Raw genomic sequence first — 10,869 nt, 5'->3', positions numbered from 1 at the left:
AAGTGACATTGTGCTAACATTGTGTATACGTGGGCATGTGGGTGTGTGTATGTGTGTTTGTCTGCATTCACTAGATCTTCTAGGTCTTGAATATACAATTTTAAAAGATTCATAATTTCTTTCATGCAGACCTTTAAAGACTCAGATTATTACTCTTCCACATTTTGATATGTGGTTTATTGAATTATTGTAGCAAAGAAATATAGCACCTAGTAACTAACTTTCTGGAGGTGAAATTCAATTAATAAACAGATCCATTAATATTATCCCTGTGCAAAGAATTTCTAGTGTGATAGAACATGGGAGGCAGTATGATTGAGAGGAAACAGGGATAAGTCATGATCAGAGGACCTAGATAGTAATTTCACCTCTGCCATTGAGTATTTTCTGGCTTTGGGCAAGTCACTTAATCTATCTGGGCATTAGTATCTTCAGTTGTCAAATGGAAAGATGGGCAGGAGGGTTAGCCTCTATGACTGTTTAACTTTTGATTTCTAATCCCAGGAGCTCTGCCAGAGCACACACTCTGTTGCATAGCTTTTAAGAATCTAAGGAAATGCACATCTAAAGGAAAGACTTTGGTAATGACAAATATTAATGGAAAAAGATTAAATCATTCTGAAGAAATGACATGTTCCTTTTTGTTCTAAGAATTACCTGTTAGTATAAAATGACTTATTTCTACTATGACTTTTTTTTCTTCCTTACAGTTGCCCTTCCCCCATTTGCCTAGGAATGGCCTCAGAAAATCAGTCCACAGTGACTGAATTTTACCTTGAAGGATTAACCTTTAGCTTCCCCTTTTTGTTTTGTTCCTTTGGGTGTATGTGTTTACTATGCTGGGGAATCTGGGCATGATCCTCTTGATTGCTATTAGTTCTCAGCTCAAATCCCCAATGTACTATTTTCTCAGCAACTTGTCCTTCATAGATCTCTGCTACTCCTCTGTTGTTATTCCCAAATTGCTGGTGAATTTTATAGAAAATCAAACGTCATCTCTTATGCTGGGTGCATGACACAGCTGTTCTTGTTTTGCTTTTTTGCAATTGATGAGTGCTACATGCTGACAGCCATGGCTTCTAATGGTTATGTTGCAATCTGTAACCCACTGCTCTATAATGTTGTCATGTCTCCGAAGGTCTGTTCCTCACTGGCAACAGGTGTGTATGTGATGGGGATTGCTGGTGCCCAGGCACACACAAGTTGTATGGAAAGATTATCTTTCTGTGGTCCTAATCACATTAATCATTACCTCTGTGACATCCTTCCTCTCCTGGAGCTTTCCTGCTCCAGTACTTATATTAATGAATTCTTAGTGGTGTTTCTTCTTGGATTCAATGTATTGGCAACTACTCTGGCCATCTTGATCTCTTATGCTTTTATCCTTTCTAGCATCTTTCGCATTAATTCTGCTAAGGGCAGGTACAAAGACTTCAGCACCTGTGGCTCTCACCCTGCTGCTGTGGCAATTTTTTATGGCTCCATTATGTTTATGTATTTTAAACCAGCATCCAGCAGTAACATGACACAGGAAAGGGTAGCATCTGTCTTTTATACCACAGTGATTCCTATGCTGAATGCCCTGATCTACAGTCTAAGGAACAAGGATGTGAAGGAGGCACTGAAGAAAGTCATAGAAAAGAAGGTTTATTGCATATAAATATAATTTGCAAAGAAAGGCTCTGGTAGTAGGTTACTTTTTCTATCCTAAATATTATAATTGAAACTCCTTTTCCATTTGAAAAATGCTTGATCCATAAAAGCATAAATATAGAATATAAGGAATTTTAGAGATCATCTGGCCCAGTCACCTCATTTTATAGATGAAGAAGCAAGCTTAATAATGTCATAGATCATGGTTTGGTTTTTGTTGTTGTTGTTGTTTGTTTATTATATGAAATCTTTGGTAATCCCAGAAATGTCCCTTGGGTCTCACAATGTGGATTTCATCTGTTTCTGATTTTCAGGTAGCTGGAAGGTTTCTTCCTTTCTCTGGCTTCTCACATTTACCTAAAGGACAATAAGAAAGGGAATGGCAGCATGATGAGGATATCTGGGTGCTGTCATTGAGTCAGGAACACGAGTTCAAATCACTTTTCTCTAAGCCTGTTTTCTCATAGTATAATGAAATGGTTGAACTTGATGGCCTTTAAGTTAACTTTTGAGTGATAAGAAGAAAGGAATATATTTGGGGTCCACAAACAGGAATGATTTTAATTGAAATCTTCAACACTAGTCCACCCAAGTAAAAATTTTAAAATGAACCATACTTATCTTTGGCACTTTATTTATTCCTCTTTTCAAAGTCCCATTTTTCCTTCTTCATACCCTAACAAACTCTCTAGTCTTCCCTTCCAGAAGTTTGTACATGTTGACAGGAGACTACTGAAATGAGAAAAATAATAAAAGAAAGCAAGCATATAATCTATAATGGTGTCATTTCAAGGAGTGAAGAAATTTGTGGTCAGACCTTAACAATATCTCATATATGGCCATTTGTATAGATAAGCTCTGAAGTACTCTAGCTACTCAGGAATCTAGCTTTATCAGCTAACACATCTTTTTTTTTTTTTCTTGGTTCCCTGGTCAATGATAGTTTTTGCTTTGAGGATACCTGGAATCTACACTGCATATTTTTATTTATACATTTATCTCCTTTATTAGAATGTAAAATTTTAGGTACTTTTTAATTTTGATATTTTTATCTTTTGATAAAAATGTGATTGAAATGGCCCCAATATTTGCTGGATTTTTTGAGAGGTATCTATGGAAGCATCTGCTTTGAAGTTATCTAGAATTTTCATTGTAAATATTTTGTGTGAACATATTATCTCTTTAATTAGAATGTAAGAGCAAGTCCTTTTTATTTTTATCTTTTTATTAAAATGTGTTTGACTGCATAAATATGTATACATATATTGTATTTAACATATACTTTAACATATTTACATGTATGTGACTACCTGCCATCTAGGGGAGAGTGTGGAAGGAAGGAGGGGAAAAGTTGGAACAGAAGTTTTTGCAAGGGCTAATGTTGAAAAATTATTCATGCATATGTTTTGTCAATAAAAAGCTATAATAAAATAAAATAAAATAAATGTGTTTGATTGGCCCCAATATTTGTTGGGTTTTTTTGAGGAATGCTTTTTTTTTATTTGGCATTTAAAATCTCTCTACAACATGGCTCCAAATTACAAATCCAATTATTTATAAGTTGTTTTTGTTCTGTAATTATTCAGTTATATCTGACCCTTTGTGATACCATTTGGTCAGAGAGAAAAGCATCATAGGATAGGAGGGACAAACATATCTAAAAATATAACTAAATGACAGCGTGTTGATGTCACTAATAAAGGACAAAAATGATAGAATGTCTTAGAAAGAAGAACCCAACAATATATTGTTTATAAGAAACATATTAACAATACATATATTCACAGAGTTAAAAAGAGAGACTGAAATGTTATCTCAAGTAAATTAAAAAAAAAGCAGGTGTGGCAATCATGATCTCAGATAAGGAAATAGTAATCATAGTTAAAGAGACAAAGAAATTATACCATGTTTAAATGATCTACTGATATAAAAAAAAAAAAGTAAAATCAAACTATAGGGAAAAGTAGATAGTGGGGGGAAATAGTGGGAATATTAATGTGCTGCTTTTAGAACTAGACAAGCTTAACAGAGAGGTAAACAAGATATTAAAAATCTAAATAGAAAATAGAGCTCTGGTAATATTTGAATAAGAATGAGAAAGATTACATATATTTTGAAGTTTTCCTGACAACATAGGTTGTGTCAATAGGAGGAATCCAAGTTTTAATAAGAACTGGTACATGGAAGGATTGAGAGAAGAATTAATTTAAGTTGAAGAGAACTTTGTTGCCTATTGAACAGTAATTCCAGAGAGTCCAGGAGAAGACCTGGGTAGAATTAGGAAGAGAATTTGAATTGGGATGGTTGAAGAGGTGGAGAGTAGAGAATTTGGTATTAAGATATATGGAATGGGGTTTGGATGATGTTCGAAGTCACTGGAATGTTACCAGATATGAGAATGCTCATCACTGAGAGAAGGGAAGCATTCTTCTACCCTCGAAGGACTGGTGCAGTAGGAGAAAGTTGAATCAAGATGCCTAGTTTTTTGCCAAGAAAGAAAGCAGGAGGTTGGGGAAAGCACTGCTATTATTTTCCTCAGAATGAGAGTACAAGATTAGAACTATATCTACTTATTCCCTTAAATATTATTAGACTAGGAAATGTAGTTTTCAGATTTAAGTTAAACCCCTGATTGTTATTTCTTAATAAAGAAAAAAGACCCTGAAACTTTATACCCAATGCTTGACTCCCTTCCCTCCAAATATGTTTCACAATTAATGCACATGTTAAATAACAAAGAAACCCATTTATCTAAATCATTATCAAAATAGAAATCACAGAATTATACATATGAGAATACATGCCAGATGATACAAATTGAAGTTCTTTAATTGGGAGTGAGGTAATGCAGTTCAATTCTGAAAGAGTTTCAGATCTCTCCCAAAAGGGAAATTCTCCATTCTCTTAGTACATCCCTAAAGGCAGCATCTGAGTCAAGTTTCTCCAGATCTCTGTTTACTATTGTTTATATAATGAACATCAAAAAGCATAGAATTTAATGTCACAATAAGTTTTTAACTGATTAGATGATTTCATGGTGGCCATACAGTTTCCGATGTGGCCTAGCTCCTAGAGCAAACATACTTGGATAATCAAAAGCCCTCCCCTTTGGAGTTTGAACCAATGGAACAATTTTGCCAATGCCTCCCACTGAATCTAACTGTGAGCATGCAGGAGAATTAAATAATTAGTTAGGAGTAGTTAAAAGAGCAACAAAGATTGGAGAGTGCCAATTCAGATTGGATTCAGATGCCAATCTGAATATTGGATTAATAACACTATATTTTACATTATCTGGAGTACATGATCCCTCAGTAAGGATGTGTAATTATTACTGGTCAAATATATTTCTTGTGCTAAAAAAAAAAAAGCATCTACCTAACCTATGTGGTGCTTAACTTGTCCTTAACTGGTAAAATGTCTTTTTGCCCCTTATCTGAGTAAAATATTTACCCCAGATAATCAATAGTTGTATGTATTCATTTGATCTTCTAGAATGGTTCAGATAATTCCTTTACAGAAGAGTTTGAAGGACCAAGAGCTTATATTGTTGGGAGGTGCCTTTTAACAGCACGAGGACATACAATCCTATGTCCTTATGTCCTGTATCACATATATTACCATGGTTAATGAAAGAAAAGAAATCCTCAACTGTACTTAGTGATGATTCAGGTAAAGGTGAGGAATAATCCTAATTTACCCCATTTTTGAAGAGAGTTTCTGCCCTTCTATAGAGGTGTCTAAGGAGGAGAAAATTTGATATCATATCCCTAGTGATACATGACATAGTAGATAGTTCGCTAGGCTTAAAAAATCAGGAAATCAACTATTACCCAAAGTTGTTATCAGTGAAGATCAAATGAAATAATATTTGTAAAGTACTTAGTACAATGCCTGGGACATAGTAAGCACTTAATAAGTTCTTGTTTTCTTCCTTCTTGATTTAATGTAGCTCCTAGGGAGAATTAGTGGGTGAATTTGGGAAATTGAGTGAATGAAAATATAGGGAAAGCCTGAGTCTTAATTTAGCTTTCAGGTCTAGTTACATGCTAAAAGTTTATGATCTCTTAGCCATTTTACAAACAAAGAACTGTTGATTGTGGTGTAAGTGCCATCATTTGTGTTGTGGTTCTGATTTTCCTCATACTACTTCTGCTCATCATTACTATCTTGCATTAAGAAACTTACTGTGAACTTAGATATTTGACATATAGACAATATAGATTACTAAAATCTAAAGCTGTTCTTGATGTGGGGAAAAATCCTAGGATTTCATCTTTTCTCACCATTTTTTTCCCTACATAATGAATCTTAAGGACTTAAAAAAAAAAAAAACAACTTTTGTAATTGTTCTGTTTTCTTTTTCTTTTTCCCCCATAGGCATATTAGCTATGCTTGTAGAACTGCCCACAACTGTCCACAAAAAGCTTATAAATACATTTAAGTGGTAAAATATTTCTATATAAGATAAGCAGGACCTTGCCACAATGGGATGGTATATGATAGTATCAATATCTAACAGAATTCTGCTCTCCCTCCAAAATTCTGAAGGTAACCCAGTGGTTCCTGATATTTGATTGTTTATGAATAAGGATAAAGCTATCCCCACATTAATACATCTTACTGGTAACCTCTGGCCATCTTGGTATACCTTCCTTATGACCTAAGAGCATCAAAACTCTTACCCTCATGAGGTCATACTTGGCAGATGTTCCAACACTGAATCACCATTCCCTGACCCGATCTATTTTTATATTGAGGTAGAGGTCTACTTCAACAAAGTTCTGTGTCTTTATTGAATATATGCTATGACTGTTAACTTCCTTTTGTTAACTTTTAAGTCCCTCATTTATTCTAAAAATCTAATCTGAATTAACTGATACCAGTTTGAATAAGGTCTACTTCTACATATCACATTGACAATATGATATGACTTGATGGTAGAAGTACTCTATCAATGAAATTAATGATCTTTTGATATATTGAAAATTTGTTTTATCTATATTACCAATTTCTTTTTGATAAAATCAAAACAAAATTTTCCAAAATGAAAAAAAGTGATTTTCATGTAAATTAAGCAAGACATGCATGATGTAAACATATAGCATACACACATATATATATACTATATATATACATACACAATAAAATAAAAATACACACATATATAAACATATAGCAACAACAAAACCAACAATAATAGGTAACATTCCAATAGCATCTATTATTTGCCAGGCCCTGTGCTAAATGTTGTAGAAATATTATTTAATTTGATTCTCATAACTAGGTGCTATTATTTTTTTCTTATTTTACAGTTAAGGAAACTGGAGTAAACAGAGGTTGAATAACTTGCCCAAAGTAGCACAGATAATGTCTGAAGCCAAATTTGAACTCACCTCTTCCCAAATCCAGGACTAGTGCTTTACTGGAGATCTACTAGTTGAATTAGGTATAAATCTTTGTTCAGAATGTTGAATGACTGAGGGAATACATACACTGACAATGTCTGCTTTTATCAACATCCCTATGATGAATTACTAGTCATATTAATATGTGTATGAATCAACCATGTGATCAATTCTCTTTCGATGTTGAACATTACACACTGGATTCTTATTCATAGGATATTACAATGTGGATAGAACTTTGAGATAATCTGTTCTTATCTTTCATTTGTAGGTTTTATCTTTTTAATTTGTTTTTTTCTCAATTACATATAAAAACAATTTTAACATTAATTTTTCAAAATTTAGAGTTCCAAATTATCTCCTCTTGCTCTCTATTCTGTCTCTTATTAAGGCAAGTAATTTTATGTCAATTATACATGTGTTGTCATGTAAAATATATTTCTACATTAGTCATGTTACAAAAGAAAACAGACCCAAATTTTTTTTTTTATTTTTTGTATGTTTAAATCTGCATTCAGACTCTATTTTTCCTCTGGGGGTGAATAATATTTTTATCATTAGCCTTTCACGATTGTCCTAGGTCATTATATTTCTGAGAATTGTTAAGTCATGTATAGGTGATCATTCTTATAATACTGCTATTACTGTGTCCGGCTATATGCAGTCATGGTTCTGCTTGCATCATTTTGCATTTTATTGAATTATCATTATCATAATTATTATTAATTAAATCTTTCCAGGTATTTCTGAAACCATCCTGCTTGTTATTTCTTATAATATAATAGTATTTCATCACAATCATCTACTATAACTTGTTCAGTCATTCCTCAGTTGATGAGTATCTCCTCAATTTTTTTTACCCCTAGCATGAAAAGAACTTCTATAAATGTTTTTGTACATATAGATACTTTTATTTACAGATTTGAAAAAAAGTTACATATAAGGAAATTGATTTGCTTAAGATTATGCAGTTAGGTAGTAGAAACTAGATAATATTTTAAGAGTTTTTGTCTTTGGATATCCCTAATAATAATTTGTGATGGTCCATAATATTCCTGAAAATAAACTATATATTTCGAGTTATAGGGAAGATGAGGATTGATATACTTATGATATGAATATATGAATATATGATATATGAACATAACAGAAGTATATTAATGCAATAATTACAAAAGGTATCAACAAATTTGAGTAAAAGATTCTATTCTATTTGAATATGTGTTGTGTTATTCAAGGTAACCTTCAGTTCTGATTTTTTTCAAAAAGATCTTTATTATGGTGGGAAGAAGTTTCCATGAATGTAGTTCTAAAGTATGCTTTGTCTCTCTTTTCTCCACCAACATCATGCCCAACTTATAGATTTCAATATCTAAAGTCAAAGAAAGTAATGATGGATAATTTGAAAAAGCATAGTAGGTATGTTTTAATTCCCTAGATAATAGCATCCTTGAAGTTACCTCAGTTCACTAACCCTCCCTCCTTCAATTAGAATTTGAGTGGGTGGCAGTAAAGCCATGGGGGTACTAGAATTTTAAAAAGAGAAGTTTTGCTAAAGAAAAGGAGTTATGGAAAAACAGGTTTAGATAAATGTGGTAGATAAGAAAGGTTTTGAAACCTAAGCTAATTTGTGGCCATGGGAACTGATATGGGGGATGTTGTGTGGGAAGGAGAAAAGAAGGGTGGACACTTGGAGTGTGTATATGTTTTAACTCTGAAGGAAAAACTCCTAAGGGCAGAAATTGTATGATTTTTACATCTCTAGTATCTAACAAGATGTATTTATTAAAATTGGTGTTTAATTAATACTTGCTGAAGTAATGAATGAATGAAAATTAAAGGCTCTGAAGTTATGGCTTCACTTTATTCATAATGTTTTCTAAAAATAACCCTCACTTTATGGGAAATGATTACTTTTTTAGACAAAATAGAAAGAAAAATCAAGATCATAGTTGTATTCAATTTGTTTATGCTTTCTTCTTATTATTTGTGTGTGTGTGTGTGTGTGTGTGTGTGTGTGTGTGTGTGTGTGTGCTGCAGCAATTGTAGCTAAGTGACTTGCTCAGGTCTTGAAGTGTCTTGAGATCAGATTTGAACTCAGGTCCTCTTGACTTCAGGGCTAGTACTCTATCCACTGCACCATCTAGCTGCCCTATAGTTATCTTTAATTTTGCTTGGTACTACATAAGCCTGGAAAATATTGTACCTCTCATGATTTTCTTTAGTACATCTTTGACATCCTTATTCCTCAGGCTATAGATTAGAGGATTCAACATAGGAATAACTATAGTATAAAATACTGAGGCCACCTTTTCCTGAGTCATGTTACTACTTGATGGTGGTTTAAGATACATGAAAATAATGGTGCCATAAAAGATAGCAACAGCTGTCAGGTGAGAACTACAGGTACTAAAGGCTTTAGATCTCCCTTCAGCAGATTGCATGCGAAGGATGCTAGTGAGGATTAAAGAATAAGAGATGAAGATGGCTGCAGTGGTTGAAAATACATTGAATGTACCAATAATCATCACTAGAAGCTCATTAATGTAGGTACTAGAACAGGAGAGCTTCAGTAGGGGAATAATGTCACAGAAGTAGTGTTTAATCAAATTAGGACCACAGAAGGACAATCTGGCCATGCAACATGTGTGAACCAGAGTGGTAAAGGTACCCATTGTATATACCCCTGTCACCAAAATGTAACAGACGCGTGGAGACATAATGATAGTATAAAGTAAGGGACTACAGATGGCAACATAACGGTCATAGGCCATAGCTGTCAGCATGAAACACTCAGAAACAATAAAAAAACAGAAGAAAAAAAGCTGTGTCATACACTCAATATAGGATATGATGTTTTTATCCCCTGTGAAATTCATCAAAAGTTTGGGAGTAATGGCAGAAGAGTAACAGAGATCCACAAAGGACAAGTTGCTGAGAAAATAATACATTGGAGATTGTAGCTGAGGGCCAACAGCAATTAGTATGATCATGCCCAAGTTTCCCACCACAGTGACAACATAGATGACCAGGAACAAGATAAAGAGAAATAATTGGAGCTCTGGTTGGTCTGTTAATCCCTCTAAGATAAACATAACTACTGTAGATTCATTTAATGAAGCCATTGCCTTGTAGGAAACCAGAGAGAAACTGTGGAGAAAAGAAGACACATAGTAGTAAAATATTATTTCCATTGTTTCATATTCTTGTGTTTGTATTAGTAGAATAAGGAAATCAGTTATTAGAAAATGGTAATTAAGTACTTTAAAATATATAGTGTACTTTAATATGCATTATTTCATCTGAACTTTACAATAAAACCTGAGTATCAGTACTTTAAGTATCGTTACACTGTGAGTAACTTGATAGCAGGAACTATATTTTGATTTTCTTTATGTCCCTAGCTAGAAGGTTTAAATATAAAATTAATTATTTTCTATATCTTCCTTCTATAGCAATTAGTAGTTCCTTTATGTATTTCACCTTCTTTTAAACTCTTCATGAAACATTAATATTCTAGAGATCTTGTAAGACAAACATAGATGCTCTTTAATATGAGAAAGAGAGGGACATAACCTTATTCATTAATCTCGCAAGACAAATTTAACTACTATAAGGTTCACATTACTATTAGAGCCACATAATTGTGTTCATTTCTTTGCATAGTAAAAATAGAGTGGGTGAAACTATTTAGGTGGTACAGTGGATAGTGTGCCTAGCCTGAAGTCAAGGACATTCATTTTCCTGAATTCAAATCTGACTTCAGACACTTACTAGCTGTGTGACTCTGGGCAAATCACTTATCTAT

At 33.4% G+C, this 10,869-nt stretch overlaps 2 protein-coding genes across 2 annotated transcripts; one reads left to right on the top strand and one right to left on the bottom strand.

Annotated features, from left to right (window-relative positions):
* Positions 1 to 735: 735 nt before the first annotated feature.
* LOC141559760 (olfactory receptor 8A1-like) lies at positions 736 to 1,660 on the top strand. The gene is given in 3 exon segments (XM_074297470.1): positions 736 to 790; positions 793 to 978; positions 981 to 1,660. Coding segments are annotated over 3 exon segments (921 nt in total).
* A 7,581-nt stretch (positions 1,661 to 9,241) lies between these two features.
* On the bottom strand, positions 9,242 to 10,192 carry LOC141562263 (olfactory receptor 8D1-like). The gene has a single exon (XM_074302233.1). It carries the CDS (start codon positions 10,184 to 10,186, stop codon positions 9,242 to 9,244), a length of 945 nt encoding a protein of 314 aa, XP_074158334.1. The 5' UTR covers positions 10,187 to 10,192.
* Positions 10,193 to 10,869: the final 677 nt, after the last annotated feature.

This window comes from Sminthopsis crassicaudata, chromosome 3 (assembly GCF_048593235.1).
Source record: "Sminthopsis crassicaudata isolate SCR6 chromosome 3, ASM4859323v1, whole genome shotgun sequence".
NCBI lineage: Eukaryota > Metazoa > Chordata > Mammalia > Dasyuromorphia > Dasyuridae > Sminthopsis > Sminthopsis crassicaudata.
The sequence above is the reverse complement of the archived record's forward strand: the minus strand, read 5'-3'. Positions and strand labels throughout refer to the sequence as shown.

Coding starts and splice junctions, on each gene's coding strand:
- LOC141562263 (XM_074302233.1), bottom strand. CDS start 10,186: ATGGCTTCATTAAATGAATCTACAGTAGTTATGTTTATCTTAGAGGGA.